Source organism: Spinacia oleracea, chromosome 4 (assembly GCF_020520425.1).
Source record: "Spinacia oleracea cultivar Varoflay chromosome 4, BTI_SOV_V1, whole genome shotgun sequence".
Lineage (NCBI taxonomy): Eukaryota > Viridiplantae > Streptophyta > Magnoliopsida > Caryophyllales > Amaranthaceae > Spinacia > Spinacia oleracea.
In genome coordinates, this window is record NC_079490.1 from 150,940,643 (window position 1) to 150,958,323 (window position 17,681).

Here is a 17,681-nt window from a genome sequence, read left to right on the forward strand (position 1 = left end):
TAAGTATATTTTGCATTAATAGAACCTAAATACAAAGTATAATTTATCAGTAAATTAACATGCTTGATTTATTCTTTAGGTTGTTAGAGAACAAAGCGTAACAACCAAGAAGGAATAATAATACTCTAGTGCCTCAAATGTGTGGGTTAAACTTCACCACCCCTTCAATTAAACTACACCACACTCACCATCATTTATCCAACAAACTTCTGATTTTCCTCCACCACCACCATAGCCTTCCACCACCGGCAATTAACGCAACTCCACACAAGAAACTCACAAACGTCGCCCCTCTGCCCTCCTTTCTTCCTTCGCGATTTCGGATCTCCCCGCTGCGCATCCCCACGCCGCCCAGCCTCCGATCCAATCTCCAACCTCCGTCCTGCCTCCGCGATGTCCGCCCAGCCAAGCAACCAACCTCAGTCCCTGCCTCCACGATCTCCGCCCAGCCAACCATCCAACCTAAGTCACGATCTCTCTCCTCGGTGCGCAACCCACGGCGCCGCCCAACACCACCAACACTCACGAACGGGGATCTGAAGTATCTGCAAATTTTGAAGGTGAATACGAATGGGGAGAAACCCACACTGAGATTGTTGAACATGAGCAGGATTACTCCTTTCCTGTACCCCCAATGACTCATGTTACAGCAACTCTGCTCGCTACCAGAACTCTCTCCCTCTTTCCTCGCTCTCTCGATTGTGTCAGAAATTTCTTTTGATTTTCTCAATCGTGCCGGAGATGACAAGGTTGTTGTTCAATTAGGAGCTTCTCGATTCTATGAAATCTTCATCTCTGGGAAAGTTTTTTTTTATATATAATTTTCAGATTTTTTTACCAATTAATATGCTTGAATAATTTCTGAAAAATATAGATAATTTTTTTTCCAGAAATAAGAAGGATTTGATAATTTTCAAGAATTTAGGTTTGATAAATATGATAATTTTTTATTTTCAGAATTTTAATCAGTTTTTTTTTGTTCAAATAGTCAAAAGAATCAAAACTAAGAAAGAAATGCAAAGTATGATTTTTTATTTTTGGTACAAAATATTTTTAAAAGATTTCAGAAATAATAAAATTAATTTTAAGTTAATAAACCAAAATATAAAAGAAAAGAAAAAGCATTTTCGACAAAAAAGAAAAAGGAGAAATAAATAAAACAATGAAGGGCTAGGATTGATTTGCAAGGGTGATACTCAATAGGAGTATCACCTTAGACATGTCCATAAAAATGATGGGTTACCCACTTCTATACCAATACTATAACAATGCCTTTTTATATAATACGGTAACAATTAATACTTTTATGGCAAATTTGCTAAAAATGATCTTTTATAAACCAAATTTTGCGAGAAAGGAATTAACTTATATGATTTTTTTGTGAAATCACACCTTAATATAAAAAAAATTGCGAGAAAAATCCTTATATAATTTTTTTTTGTGAAATCACACCTTAATGTAATTTTTTCTTGCGAAAGACAACCAAAGTAAGTTCCCGGCATTGTCTGCGCTTTACCGGCCATTGACTTGCACGTGAGAAGCATGTTTGGCTTTATTTTGCTAACCACACCCAATTTTATTCCAAAATTCTAAGCTTTAAGACCTAAAGTTAAAAACAAAATCAAGTTTGAAAATTCAAGACTCGGGAAAATCAGTGTCTTCAGCCAACTTAAGTCACACATGCTACTCACGTGCAAGTCAATAGCCGGAAAAGCTCAGTCAATGCCGGAAACTTCCTTTAGGTATTTATCGCAAAAAAATTTACATTAAGGTGTGATTTCACAAAAAAAATTATATAAGGTCTTTTTCTCGCAAAACTTAAATTTTATAAAAGGTTCTTTTTGGCAAATTTGCCTACTTTTATACCATCCGTAACCTAAAATCCTGGATCCGCCGCAATCCTGAATCCGCCGCGGCTTGACCCAAAAAAAAAAAAAAAGTTGAATCTCACCCATAACCTAATCTGGGAAATTGTATAGGAAATTTAGATACTCTGTACAAAAGGTCTTGCGCGCATTAGGTGTACAATAAATTTATTGTACACCAAGATAGCTTTTACCTATTTTTTTTTAACTTTAACCTAGTTTTGATTAACTTTTATATTAGTTAAAAAAACGTTGATAGATAAACATTTTAAAGAGTTAAATGATTAATTTTATACATTATTAGTGATTTTGAAGAAATAATTTTTATTAAAATGAAAAAATTTATCATTAAAAAATGGATAACTTTTATATATATAAGTTTAACTTTTAAACATTTTGAGTTAACTTTTACTTTGATATACAATATTTATTGTACAACCATTGTAAATAAGAATTTATGTACTCTGTATACAATAACCAGTCAATTTACGGCATACTATGGTATACAAAATATAATAAAAAAATACGGAGTATTTGTTTCATATGGTGGTGTGGAAAATATATGGTCCACGTTTTATTTGGAGGATTTTGTTTGACACTTTTTTCTTCAGAAGAATTTATGAGGCTGTGGTGCTTTGCTGTTTCTTCAGCTCAGCCCAGCTTCACTCAAAAATTGCTATATTTTGTGTCGTCTATGTTTTTTTGCGTTTTGTTTGCTTTTCAGGTTCAACTCTCATTCCATTTTCACCTGCTCAAGTTTCTATGCCTCACCTTAACGCTGGTTAGTGTTTTTTTTTTCTCTCCCTTCTTTGTAAAATGGCAGAAATGATAATACTTTTATGTTTATGTTACTATTTTGATGATGGAGTTTTCTGGGTTTTTATTTATTTTATGTTTGTTTTATTATTTTTGCATTTTTATGATTTATGCTTTAAATGGGTATTTTTAGGAAGATCAAAGGTTTCTATATTTATTTATGAGACTTTTGTTTTGTTGGATTTTATTATTATTTCTTTTGGGGTGAATTGTCAGTTTCTGGTGGTTTTGTACTAAGATTTGAAATTGAAAGTTGTACTCTCAATAGTTCCCATTGGTGTGTGTCAATTATGTTACTCGGACTGTTCGCTTTAACTTCAAATTAACTTACCTCAGACTTTATTCTGGACCAAGAACATTGAATTTTTCATGAAATACCCGAGTCCGTTACTTGGATATGTACCCGTATATGATATGAGTTGCCATGTCTGGTTATTGTATAGTGCGATGCAATTTTGTAAACATGTACAACTACCTACCCATGTATGATATGAGTTGCCGTGTCCGGTTACTGTAGAGTGCAATGTCAATTTTGTAAACAAGTACAAATTTTGTTTATGGTTCTGGGGTAACAGAAGGAACCAGGAAAGGGTAGAGTTAATGGGTATGAAAAACAGTTATAAAATTGTATCATACTGTATGATCAATGACATGATCCTCTAGGTTAACCTTATGGCCTGCCTTGATTCCAGCAATAAGATTTTGCTGTTTTGTCAAAAGAATGTTAAATGTGATAATTTTCTGGCATGCTTCTGTCTTCACTTTTGCAAGTCTGGGGGTTTGACTCTTATGGACATTTACATGTTGTTCATGACTCGTAAGCAATGGCCTATGATATTTTTGTTTATTTTCTATGTTTTCATATGGTTTTTATGTCAAGGTAGTCCAGCATTTTGTCAAGTGGTTGGGTTTAATTCTATATAGTTAGTAAGATAATTTGCTAACATGTTTTTTCTTTTCCTTTTGTGAAGGAATGTTTGAGTAAACTTTATTCTCGGGGATTAGTTATATTTTGTGGGTGAACTGAAGGAGTGAAGAAGTTATTGTTGTAAGAATGGATTCCTGTGGTTTTGATATTATATTGATTTAAACCTCAAGTAGATTTCTGGGAGATGGTGACCGGATAATTGGTCTGCACAATCTCAAATTGGTTGATATCATAACTTTTTATGATGCTCAAGCTCAAAATAAGAATATGCTGGAGTTTCAACAGACGGTTGTAAACAGATACCTGATGATAAACGCTGACAGTTGTATATAGATACATGATGATAAATGCTAATTTGGGGTCTTCTATTCGCAACATACCTTGGGAGAATGTCTTGTTACTGACTTTATTTGGTTGGGTTGGTGAGGTGATTACTAGATGAAAATGGAAGGTTCATCTGACACTGGTTGGCGGAAGTCTGCTGGTTCAAGAGGATTGGAAACTTCTGCATCTTCCGAAAGAAATTTGAGGCTCCTCCAGGCAAGTAGACGTAGCTTATCAACTGATGCATCGCACAATTCAGCATTTGGCAGTTGGAGGAAGGCATCGCACAATTCAGCATTTGACCATCTCAGGAACCGGTTTGGTGCATCTGGAGTTTCAGAGGATGAGGTAGCAATGGATCCTGTAGTTCACAGCATTGAATGGGGTGATGTCAGCTTGAGGCAGTGGCTGGACAATCCAGAACGTAGTGTTGATGTGATTGAGTCTTTGCATATATTTAGGCAGATTGTTGAGATTGTTAGCACTGCACATTCTCAGGGAATTGTGATTAATAATGTACGGCCCTCCTGTTTTATAATGTCTTCCTTCAACCATGTATCCTTCATTGAGTCTGCTTCTTGTTCAGACTCGGGATCAGATTCTTTGGAGGACGGCCAGGATACTGAAACCAAACAACCATCTTCATCCTTGTGTAATGATCTGATTGAGCAGAGAAGTGGGTCGGGTCATAAAGTTATACAAGAAGCCAGTGGCTCAAAGTCCCAGGCAATAAATCTATCTTCCATAGAGGAGAGAGGTTGGTGTGAAACCAAGGACAGTAGAAGCTGCAGAAAGGCTGGAGAAAAGCAGTGTTTCCCAATGAAAGAACTTTTGCTAATGGAGACAAGTTGGTATACTAGCCCAGAGGAGATTGCAGGTGCCCAATGCTCCTGTGCTTCAGATATTTATCGTTTAGGGGTTCTTCTATTTGAGGTCCGTAATTCACATGACATTGTCAATGCATTCCTAACAACTTTGGTTGCTATATTATTTTCACCTTGGAATATTTGTTGTTTGTCTGATTCCCCTTTCTGTACCTCTTGCCTTAAAAGAGTATAAATAACACTCCATCCAGAAATAGTAGTCACATTGTTCCGACCCCTCATAATTGAGCATATGTTATGATCTTCCCATTATGAAAGTTGGGTCATTTCCATACTCGCCACATCCCTTAATTTAAGAAAATGATAAGTCCTGTCATAAACCTTTACCAGTAAAGATTTGGTGATAACTTTTTAAGATCAACAATAACTGTTTAAGGTAAGGTTACAGCAGTTTTTGGTAATCCTGAAATAGTGTATGCGGATATTCTTTCTGGATGGCAGGAGTATATTGAAAACCTAGAGAGAAAAAATAGCTAATGTTGTAAGTATCTGATGGAACAGTTATTTTGCACGTTTAGCTCCGTTGAAGAAAAAGGCGGAACAATGTCTAGTTTACGGCATCGAGTTCTTCCCCCACAACTTTTGCTGAAATGCCCAAAAGAAGCTTCATTTTGCTTATGGTTGTTGCATCCAGACCCTTGTAGTCGGCCAAAAATGGGGTAAATGCTTCTGCTCAATTTATATTCAATTTAGTTGTGCTTTATTCCTCTTAGTTTATCTCTCCATTAGTTTCTCAGGGATGTAAATTCTTATTGTAATATATTGGACATCAGTCCAACACGTTGTTTCTTTATCTTCCTTCCTTGCATGTCTAAGTTAATTTCCGATGAGTAGTAATATGAAATCTTTCTTCTGAGATTAAAGTCAAAAGTAGCATATAATTTGAATGGAGGTAATATTTTGTGATAGAGAACTAGAGTTAGGAGCTTCTCATTGCTCATTTTGAGCATATGCATGGTTCTATATTTCCCAATGGTTTCATGATAATTTGACGAGAACAACACAAAGTTAATCCAGAGCTTAACATACTCCCAAAATTAATAGGGGTTGTCAAACAAGATGTAAAAGGAGTTTTCATGTGATTACCTTATTTCCTCTAATTTTTTTCTTTATTTAAAAGGAGGGGTGGTAGGCTATAACTTAAATCAGTAAATGAACAATCAACAAAAGTCTCTTTTCAACAAGAACCCTGTCGTGTCACTCGTATATAGGTATGGAAGAATGGACATGAATAATGAAGAAACAATACCCCATAGAAGTACTAGCTATAATAGTTTCTGCTTATGAATTTTGGTCTTTCTGAAGTTGTAAATTTGTGATGAGTCAATATCTCTCTGTGCAAATGTCAGTGAGCTGCTGCAAAGTGAGTTCCTTAATGAACCTAGGGTTGATCTTAACGAACGTGAAGCTGCTATAGAACTCAGGGAGAAGATAGAGGATCATGAATTGTTGCTCGAGTTCCTTGTGCTTATGAGACAGGCCAAACAGGATGCTGCTGGCAAGTTGCAGAATACTGTTTCCTCTGTAACTTCTGATATTGAGGAAATTGTAAGTAAACAAAAAATTCTGAAAGAGAAAGGATGCACTTTCTCGGGCCCAGAGAGGATTCGGCAGTCAGCACCAGATCTCTCTCCAGTTAATACTGCTGAACATGAAAGAGTGAGGAATGTGGGTGGATCGGATGATAACAGGCAAGGAACTCAAATGCATGACGTCGTGAAGTTTGGTTTTGATCAAAGTGAAAGTCATAATCAGGAAAGTTTGCTTTCAAAGAATTCGCGATTGATAAAAAACTTTAAGAAACTTGAGACGGCCTACCTTTCGACAAGACATAGGCCAGCTAGGGTGTCAGGGAAGCCAGTGAGCGGCCATTCTCAGCTTAGCAGCAATAGTAGAGGATCTGTAGTATTAACTGAAAAAACTTCAAGTGTTTCATTATCAAAGGAGCATAGGGCTGATAGGTGCAATAATGGAGAAAGTGGGTGGATTAGCCCCTTCCTTGATGGTTTATGCAAGTACCTGTCATATACTAAATTGAATGTTAAAGCAGACGTGAAGCAAGGGGATCTCTTAAACTCTTCCAATTTAGTATGCTCTGTTGGTTTTGATCGTGATGGAGAATTTTTTGCAACTGCTGGGGTAAATAAGAAGATCAAAATATTTGAGTGTGATGCCATCCTCAGCGGAGATCGTGATATTCATTATCCTGTAACTGAAATGGCTTGTCGTTCAAAGCTTAGCAGCATTTGTTGGAATAACTATATCAAAAGCCAGATAGCATCTAGTAATTTTGAAGGTGTAGTGCAGGTGGGTTGTCTCTTTTTGAGCATTGTGTTTGATTTGTGAAAGTTTCATGCTGAATTATTTGTTGAAATTTGCAGGTATGGGATGCTGCAAGAAGCCAAGTGTTTTTGGAACTGAAAGAGCATGAAAGGAGAGTTTGGTCAGTTGATTTCTCAGCAGCAGATCCAACACTATTGGCAAGTGGAAGCGATGACGGTTCAGTTAAGCTATGGAGTATCAATCAGGCAATTTTTCTGCATTTGGTGGATGTCAGCTTTGAAACTAAACGTACTGTTGTTATCTAATTGCTATTGCTACAAGGTCAATGTCTTGGGGTTGTGATAATTTGTTTCTTTCACATGGATTGTTGCTGCAGGGAGCAAGCATCGGGACCATCAAAACCAAAGCCAATGTATGCTGTGTTCAGTTTCCCATGGATTCTGGTCGCTCTCTTGCTTTTGGTTCAGCTGACCATAAAATATACTACTATGATCTGCGCAATCCTAAAGTACCTCTGTGCACATTGATCGGGCACAACAAAACAGTAAGCTACATTAAGTTTGTAGATTCCACCACTCTCGTATCTGCTTCAACAGATAGTACCCTCAAGCTTTGGGATGTGTCATCGTGTGCATCTCGGGTGGTTGAGGGCCCTCTTCAGTCATTTACTGGCCACACAAATATGAAGGTAAACATTCACTTGATGTCATCTACACACTTTGTTATGGTTGCTCTATTTTTATTTTTATTTGGACTGATAAATGATAACCGTCATCAATGGGTGCCAGCACCTTATTTCTTTTTCTTTATTTTGTCCCCTTCTCGTGGTGCTTGACCTATTGGCTTTATATTGATTTTCTTGAAGAAAAAAAAAACTGTACATATTATGCACCATGGTTGTAAATATGCGTACTTTGACTTGTTATGTGATTCCTGTTGGCCTCTGGCTTATAGGATTTCTCTTTGCTTCTAATTCTTTTCATGTTTTTCAGAACTTTGTAGGTCTGTCAGTATCAGATGGTTACGTTGCCACAGGTTCTGAAACAAACGAGGTAAGCTCAATTGGATAGGTTATCTTGATATCTTAAGTTTCTCTTATTCAGTGAAGTATAGGAATTGTTTCTTTATTAGTCCCATACCACTTTACAAAGCTGTCATGAACTAGTAGTTTTTTACTTTTTTTATATGCAAAATGCTATACGTTTCATGTCCAGCCCTGTACTGAGTTTTAGCCATATAAAAGGGAGTAAAGTTACTAATAGTGGAAGTTGAAGATTTGCTGGAAATTTTTAAAAAAAAATTAAAAAGTTTCTAAAACAAAAACTCTTTCTATATAACCCCTCTTTTGTAAATCTGGCCATTTTGACTTTTATGCTTCCCAACACACAATTTCGACTATTAATATCTTGAATTTGCAATAAGTAAACTATAAAAGTTCATATCTTGAAAGTATAAATCGAGATGAATTTCACAAGGTCTCACATCACTATATGTTTCCTTACTTAAATCACAAAGGATAGTGTGAAGGAGGGGTGTGTGAATAGCCAAATTACAAAGTGAGTAAACTAACAAAACGGAGGGAGTATTTCGCAACATGAGTCTTTTTTTTTCTTATTTGAAAATAGGAATATTTTGTTACTATTAAAAGTTCCCTGTAGGCCTTATTCTACTTGTATGTGGATGTTCCAATCTATCAACTGATATTTCTTTATTTGCTTGATAAAGTACAGAGATTATGATGTAGAAGTGTATGACCGCTGTTCTTTGTATATGTCAGTTTAGAGGAAGCGCACATATACAGAAATCATTATGAAATTTGAATCGACTAATTTACCCTACTTACGAAGCCATGTTTGAAAATGATTAGCATGAAAAATAGAAGTATAAGGGAATTGGTGGAAGTTAGCATTCCGTCACATTTTACATTGAAATTGAAAGAAGTGAAAATTTCCCCCGTTTATTTTTCAATACATCAGGCCGAGTTGTCTGTAGTGGCGATTATGTTGATCATGTGTAGGCAAGTAATATTAAAGAATCAGATTGATGAATCCATCTACAGTACGCAGGCAATAGAACATGTTTTGATTACAACAAGTGCATCATATTTGTTTCGTGATGGTGGTTGTGTGATGCCTTGTGAACAGGTGTTCATTTATCACAGAGCCTTTCCGATGCCAGCTCTATCATACAAATTCAGCAGTGTAGATCCACTTTCAGGCAATGAAACAGATGACAGTGCACAGTTCATCTCTTCTGTGTGTTGGCGTGGGCATTCATCTATGCTGGTAGCTGCAAACTCCACTGGGGATATCAAGTTGATGGAAATGGTTTGACTTTTCACAACTGGCAAAGTATACATGTATAGAAGGTTTGGAGTTACTCGTGCAGGGTTACTTTTCAAATGATTGGTAAGGGGAGATTAACCATAGCAATTTTGGTATTAGATCAGAGCAGATGTCATGGGTGTGAAGACTTATTATACTATTTGCTGTAAATAAAATTTTTAGGCACAAAGAAGGGTAAGATCTCATGTACAAGCCCTTGCATAACCTCTCTTCTATAGGTCACATTTTTATTTTATCTCCAAAGTAGTCATCCAATTTAGTGATTTTGTGATGCTAAGCTTTCATTTTGTTTCTAGAAAAGCCGTGCTGGATACAGGCCGGATTTTCAACAATAATTCTTCTGTTATCAGGAACTTGAAGGATTCAATGAGTGAAATATTCATGTACTGTAATGTATGAAACTAGGATTTCAATCTTAAACAACAATTTCTTTGCATTTGTCATTTCGTCTATACAGCCAAAATAAAATAAAATAAAAAATTATCCAGGGCTGTTCATATCCTAGACCAGATTTGAGGGCTGTTCATATCAAATATGCAAGTAAATCCTAGACCTTCAACCTTTTCTATTCATATCTTGAACATCAACCAGCCACCATACAATTAATATGTATTGCAACACCCGATTCATATGCAACAGTCCAGACAAAACAGTAAACACCCAATTCATATACTCCGTACTATGCAATAGGCCGGCCACAACAGTAAAACACCCAATTCACATATATTTCACAACAAATATTGGAAACAAATGGTAAGTTGATGAAATGCAGTAGCCATCAGATTTGCACGATTAACTAAATAGAAGCAATAACTAGTGACTGCCAATATAACCTAAGTAAACCAAGATCAAATATTAGTCCACCAACAACTTGATTAACCATTTTTCATTTCAGATTTCAGATTTCAGATTTAACACTTCTTACAACCAGAAGATGAAGCAATAACTTAACCCACTCTCATTTTTCCTACCTCTAACATATAAACATCAAATCTCACCACATTAAAGTTTCTTTCAGACTTAATTAGGCATACTAATTAGTAAATTATCAATTAACTAAATTGATTTCTGCTTCAATCTTGGTGAACTTCTTGACCCATTTGGTGAAACAGAGCCCTTTTCCCTATTCTTCTTACTCACTTTCTTTGGAGAAACCGAAACATTCTTTTCTGAGACTTTCTTAGCTTTACCATTTTCGACGGCGACCTTTGACTTCTTTCCGCCATTATCATCTTCACCCTCCTCTTCCATCACCACCATAGATCTCCTGCTGCGAGTCCTCAGCGCGACACCGGTATCAGAAACCAATCCGTTGCTCAGATCCTTCAAAGGACTCCTCCCACTTTTCTGATTCTCAGATGCAACCAACTCAAAATCATCCCCAAGCTTCCTAACAAGCCTTCTCCTCTTCTTCATTTCGCCATTTCGCTTCACGGCCTTCACCACTTTTCTAGTCTCAATCTCAGTCTCCTCCTCGTCCTCTTCATCCTCCTCAAACTCTTCCTCCTCTTCATCCAACAACTTCGCCCTCCCTCGCTTCTTCTTCAAAATTGGAGCGGGTGGAGGCGAATCAACCAGATCCCCGCCCCTTCGACCCCCGATTCCAACACCCTTCTTTGATGAGCTAATCGGTGTTGAATTTTCGATCTTCTTATTTAGAGCCTTCTCTTGCTCCTTCCTCAGCTTCTGCACATTTCCCTCAATCTTCCCCTGAAGACGAAGGCGATTCATGCTCAGACCACCCATCGACCAGTGAGCCTCGTTTGCCCAAGACATGAGTGGGTCCAGTACCGAAACCGGTGGATCGACACGCTCATCGCTGAACTTGATATCGGTGTAGAACCTGGGCCGAGGAAGGCTGCTGCCGTAGAATTTGCCAGGTCGAAGAGGGACTACCATGGCAACTGCTCTGGGTTTCTTTTTTTCTCACTGTAATTTAGTCGAACAGGTGGTGCGCAAGAGAGATAGGAGAAAGAAGTGAGAGAAATTTAGGGTTATTGAGGATTGAAGCATAGATGTGTGTTTATAAAGCTGAAACGAAGGCAACAACGAGGGTTTTGGCGGGAAATATGTGGCGGTAAAAGTCCCGCCAAACATATGGCGCCCTTGGAAATGTTTGTGATTCGCGCTTCCAGAATTAAATGAATTTATTTGTACGTGATTCTTTCCCGCTAAGCACATGTGCTTTGCCTTTGGCAGCCTTTCGTGTGTTGATTAAAATTACGGTTTTTTATGGTATGCCCTCCAATTTTGAAAAAAAATCACCAAATACTCAAATGTGTTGTGAATAAAACAGGAGAGATGAGAGAGAAAGTAGGGTTGTCTTCATTATTCCATATAATACTGGGTATATATAGGATACAATAGTTAGGGTTTGACTGAACCCTAGAATATTCCGGAAATACTAATGGGGGTATAATGGGCATCCATATTATATTTCATAACACTCCCCCTTGGATGTCCATTATACAAAAATAAAATTTCTCTCTTAAAATAAAATATTTCCTAATGCGCGAACGATGCTGCCTCATTAAAAACCTTACCAGGAAAACCCAGTGGGAAAAAACCATGGTTAAGGGAAAAAGAGTGCAGCGCGCATCTACTCCCCCTCATGATTACATAACTTGAGATCTTTGATACGAGGCAATCCAATCTGGCAAACTAATTTCTTGAAAGTAGCAGTTGGATGCGCTTTGGTAAATAGGTCTGCCAAATTTTCACTTGAACGAATCTGCAGAACCTGTACATCACCATTCTTCTGCAGATCATGGGTGAAGAAGAATTTTGGTAAAATGTGCTTTGTTCTATCACCTTTGATGTATCCATCCTTGAGCTGTGCAATGCATGCTGCATTATCTTCATACATAACTGTTTGAGCTTCTTTCCCTGTGGATATGCCACAATATTCTCGTATATGTTGAATTACAGACCTTAACCATACACATTCACGACTAGCTTCGTGGATAGCTAAAATTTCTGCATGATTAGAAGAAGTATCTCCAATAGTTTGCTTCATGGAACGCCAAGAAATGGCAATACCACCACATGTAAAAACATATCCTGTATTTTGAAACGTTCACTTGTATGCACTAGGTGAGTATTTATATCACCAGACTTTTGACAATAATACCTGAAATAAATATATTTTCTTGTACATAATATTACAAATGTATCCTTAAATATTGGACATATATAAACCTTCTTCTGGAGGTTATAAGTAGTAGTAATCATCAATGTTGATCAAAATTTCTCTAGTCATACTTTCATGATTATACATGATAAATAATTATATCACTGTCCAACTAAGGGTATAATGTAATTTATGGTTCTTCTGGACCATAAAATAAACTCAATGTAAGGACATTACATACTCTTATCTTAAAATTTTGAATCAACTCATATTTGTACAAGAATTCTTCCGTAAATAAATATGTATATTTCATAATTCTCAAGTACTCAAACTACTGGTTGAGACGACAGTTCAAAAACACTCTTCAAGAGTTTAGATAATATTTGATCAATGTTATGACATTCATATGTAAAACTTAAAGGGCTAGATGTGTAAGAACATCATGTATAAGTTCTTCAGGAACTCTTCTTATTGCATGATTCATAACATGCTATTAAATCAATATTATATATATACTTCTTTCGCAACTATTCGCCCATTGGAGTAAGAAACTCCTCTTATAATATTCATAAAGTTGCAAATCCGTATTACCATTCTTAGGATGCATATTAATATATGACATCATAATAATTTTGAAACATATATAACTTGATAAATGAAAATCAATCATGATAAAACACAAAACAAACTAAATGTATGATGAATGATGCATTTACATATTAACTACAGATGTATATGAATGTAAGACTCAAAATGCAAAACACTGTACAGTGTGGATATTCGAATCCATATCTTGTTGGACTTCAGGTCCATGAGCTCATTTAATCATTATAGTTATGACTACGTCGAAATAGACATAGATTTACGATCCCCTGTTCAAAACCCATTATTTCTCGCATATGCATTATATTCGGTTCCATCATCTACCGGTATCATCAAAATTCTTCAACATATACTTCGCATGCTATTCATCAATGATATCTGAATACTTATTCAATAGGTACCATTCATCTTTTCTCATGGGCCATCTATTATAGTTCAGATATCTATACCACTTCAAGGGTATTTCATACACTATATATTAGTGTTTTCTTTCTTTTCAATAACATCATCAACTGCATTATCTTGCCATCATTTTCATATAATCACTATGTTGGAACCATATATATAATCTACACTTCAGGTGTAGAGATTTAAATAAATATTAGCAAGATATATATTTCTCAACACTTACTATATGTAACATCGAGCACTATGACTATCATACACCTTTATGCCTTTGAACATGTAACAATTCAACAAAATCAAGTCATAGATATTTATGTCCAAACATACTTAGAGGACATAAAGCTGGCATGTACACTTACTCATATGGGGATCAATTTATTATCTTTTAATTTTGCCAACTTATTCTTGCTCGTCTCCCCCTAAGTTGGGAAAATATTTTCAATATGTTATGGGGCATAAAAAATTTCACCAACTAAATAATACACTTTTCAACGTGTATTTTGATAAATATTACATACTTTTGTTCTCTTCTGGAGATCAACATTGATTATGGGGAGTAGATATAATATGCAGTTGTTTTCTTCATATTTTCTCTTTTCGTGCTGACGTATGATTGCCCCGATCAAGAGATTTATGATGCTTATTTATGATACTTAAATCAATCACAAAATACTTGTAAACTTATTGGTGATCTTCAAGTCACCTACTATCATTCTGGTGAACTTCAGGTCACTTACTATCATGGTGAACTTCAAATCACCTATCATTATACAATTTTTTCAAAATCATTAATATCTCTTGTATTTATTTTCTCAATCGATTCATTATAACTATTCGATTGAAATACAACTCTACCTCATCATTTTGTCCTGCCTTCAATATATATACAACATATGAGGGAGTGTCAGCACCTAAAATTTTATTTGATAAGAATTTTCAAATTCTCATAACGGGTGTTCTTAAACCCGGATGGCCTGGATTATCACATCATGCGTATATAATATCATATAAAATATTTCATTCGATAACTGCTGGTTATCTTCTCAAAGTGATCACTGTAATTATAGAATACTATAATTTGAACATATTGTGATGTGATATAACGACACAAACTGGTGTCTCAATTATAACGGCAAGACAATCTAAACAAAACTTGTGGAAGATAGCTTGTACTCTTCAAGAGTATCCATTACAACTTTGGTACATATCACAAAAGTATACATCTTCAGAATGTAGTATATTACTCATGCTCATAGAGCGAGTCAATAAGACATAATCAAATATTTGTACCAAGTTTAACATATTGTATTATAATCTTGATCATATACTACTAATTTTATTATGTTGAGAGCTATTTCCCACTAATCCTTGCATGTATTCATGTATAAATTTGGTTTCGAGAGCGCTACAATGTTTACTAGACATATATTTTCATACACCATGTGTATCTACAATTTATTCCCTTTTGATGGGTGCTAATAAAGCTCAACAACATGCTTTGGTGTAATGGGCCAAACATTTGTTCATTTTTCCTCTACAACCAACCAAAAATATAAAATTTGTATTTTCTCATCATTAACTTTCACATGCTTTCATCATTTACAATCTCACTTCTGGTGTGTATATGTGTATTTTGAAATTACATTTGTACTCATTTATTCACCCATGATTATACTATATTTTACTTTCACATCCTCGATCATGACTATTGACATTATCTTCACTATCTTTAGTCATACAATTTCTCATTCACTTCTGGGAATGGTTTACCTAATTGAACGTGATCATAATACTTTCCTTCAGGATTTCGTTATTGTCTCATCCACCAAAAATTAATATATAACTATTTAAAAACACTCTAGCTTAAATCTCTCTCAAAAATATCGTGTCTGCAGGACCACACTAGTTTAATGAAAGAAATGTAGGGTATCTTGACAACAAGATTTAGAAACTATTATAGTTTTCTAGGCCATATTTTCTTGTACTTCTCCAAAAGGTCTGCGGGCCTTTAATGGTCAAAAGTCTAAACTGAAGTCGTGAACCTATTTTGACTTGTAAACAACAGTCAATGGTATATTCGCATTTCAACATATAACACCCTTGATAAATAATTTTCTTCAGGGAAGGGCAAGACCACATATTTAAGTTCTTCAATATTATCTAGTAAAATTCTATTATGAATTCTACTTGTTTTAGTAGACCAATACCTTTTTTTTTTTTTTTTTTCTTTCTCCATAGCGGTAACATACATTGGTCAAGTATCATTTTTATCTTGTTCTTGTTTGTTGACATCTTTGTCCCACTTCTGGTGGGGATATGAGTTATTGAGAGAACTATCTCAGCCTCAAACTCGATCATATTCGTATCCATGACCACGTCCTCAACCACTTTTGTTGTGTGGTATTTTCTTTCCCATTATGGGATGTCACATTCGCTTAAGGGAATGTAGCACGACCAGTTGGACGTGAATCTTTATTATTTTTATTTTTTTTTTTATTTTTTTAATCAATAGCTCGTTAATTTATTTATTTTTCAGCCACAAGAAGACAAGATATAAGTTCAAAATATTTCTTAATATCTTTTCACTGTATTGTGTCTACAGGACAACTTATTTGAGTGAAAGTTAAAATAGGTTTTCTCCATCATTTTTTTTTTTTGCATCAATGATTTTCTTTCCACATAAATTCAACTGTGAAGTAAGTCTGAACATAACTGAGTTATATTCACTTACAGACTTAAAATCTTGTAGTCTTAAATTTAATCAGTCATATCAAACTTTAGGTAATGTTACAGTTTTCTGGTGGTCATACCTCTCCTTTAGATTATTACAAAGGACTTGTGGATATTTTTACAGTAAAATACTAAATTTTAAGACCCTCGTGTCTTTTGTATCTAGCTGAATTTAATTATCTACCACCCAAGACAAATAGTTTTAATATCAAGAGCCGCAAATTCAAGTTTTCGAAAATTCGACATAGCTCACTATACAAAATATTGAAAATTGGGGAACATCTACAACAATAAACTGATTAAAAAAAACTTATGTTTAACCAAATCATGCGATACATCGTATAATACTTGACTAGTTAAAACAAAACAAAAGCAATGTGAATACAAAGGATTAATTTACATGTTTCTTAATTAATCATACGTGTGCTGAAAATAATTTGCACGAGCTGACATACGGATAATTAGCACGAATAATGCGGCAAAAATAATACAATTGCAGTAATATTATATTGAGTCCCTCAACCAAATTCACAATTAGAGGATCACAATGACTCTAGTCATCTCACTTTTGCCAATTTAATAGTATTAGTCATGTATAGTGCGGCATAATCCATAAACTTTGGAAGAAAAATTGGAATAAAGATAAACAAAGTAACGTGCATAGTCAAACAAAAATCTTTAAACTTTTGCCATGAGATAAATAATTACGGAGTAACATAATCATAAACAAAAGTATGTGGTGAGGAACATACACAAACATGCGGCAAATTAGTTGTGCATCTTCTCAATTTCGGTAAACGGAAAACATAACTGTCAAATATTGTGTAATCTCGTATCATTCTCATTAATAACATACGTATATATAGTACAACTCAGTTACCTAAACCCTAGGTACACATTAGGTAACTCACCATAGTTAGGACTCTACAGAATATTCACAGAATAATATCTAATATCTTAACATATCTTAACATCCCCCCTCAAGGTGGAGCATGTAGATCTCGAATGCCCATCTTGTTCAAAAAAAACTCAAATTGCGCCTTCCCCAACGCTTTGGTGAAGATATCTGCTAACTGAACCTTCGTCGACACGTACGACGGACTGATGATCCCTTCCTTGATTGCATCTCGAATGAAATGACAATCTGACTCGATGTGTTTTGTCCTTTCATGGAACACCGGATTCTGTGCAATATGCAACGCAGACTGACTGTCGCAATACATCCTCATGCCTTGGTCGTGTGTCACCCCCAAGTCGCGTAGTAGTTGTTTCAACCACTTCAACTCACACGTCAGAGCTGCCATCGACCGATATTCTGCCTCAGCAGACGACCGAGAAACAGTATGCTGTTTCTTGGTCTTCCAAGAA

The 17,681-nt window shown here is 35.6% G+C and overlaps 2 protein-coding genes across 3 annotated transcripts; one reads left to right on the forward strand and one right to left on the reverse strand.

Moving 5' to 3' along the window:
* The first annotated feature begins 2,440 nt into the window (after window positions 1–2,440).
* Window positions 2,441–9,881, forward strand: LOC110783630 (protein SPA1-RELATED 4). Of its 2 annotated transcripts, XM_021987984.2 has the most exons (8): window positions 2,441–2,646; window positions 3,653–4,866; window positions 5,319–5,476; window positions 6,167–7,124; window positions 7,199–7,345; window positions 7,477–7,788; window positions 8,093–8,152; window positions 9,245–9,881. In XM_021987984.2, exons 2-8 carry the CDS (start codon window positions 4,048–4,050, stop codon window positions 9,431–9,433), a joined length of 2,643 nt encoding a protein of 880 aa, XP_021843676.1. In that variant the 5' UTR covers window positions 2,441–2,646; window positions 3,653–4,047; the 3' UTR covers window positions 9,434–9,881. The 2 variants fall into 2 exon arrangements, with proteins under 2 accessions (XP_021843676.1, XP_021843677.1); XM_021987985.2 differs by lacking the exons at window positions 8,093–8,152; window positions 9,245–9,881 and having other exon boundaries at window positions 2,469–2,646; window positions 7,199–7,388; window positions 7,477–7,719.
* A 444-nt stretch (window positions 9,882–10,325) lies between these two features.
* Window positions 10,326–11,457, reverse strand: LOC110783587 (uncharacterized). Its single transcript, XM_021987941.2, has one exon. It carries the CDS (start codon window positions 11,342–11,344, stop codon window positions 10,502–10,504), a length of 843 nt encoding a protein of 280 aa, XP_021843633.2. The 5' UTR covers window positions 11,345–11,457; the 3' UTR covers window positions 10,326–10,501.
* Between the last annotated feature and the right edge of the window lie 6,224 nt (window positions 11,458–17,681).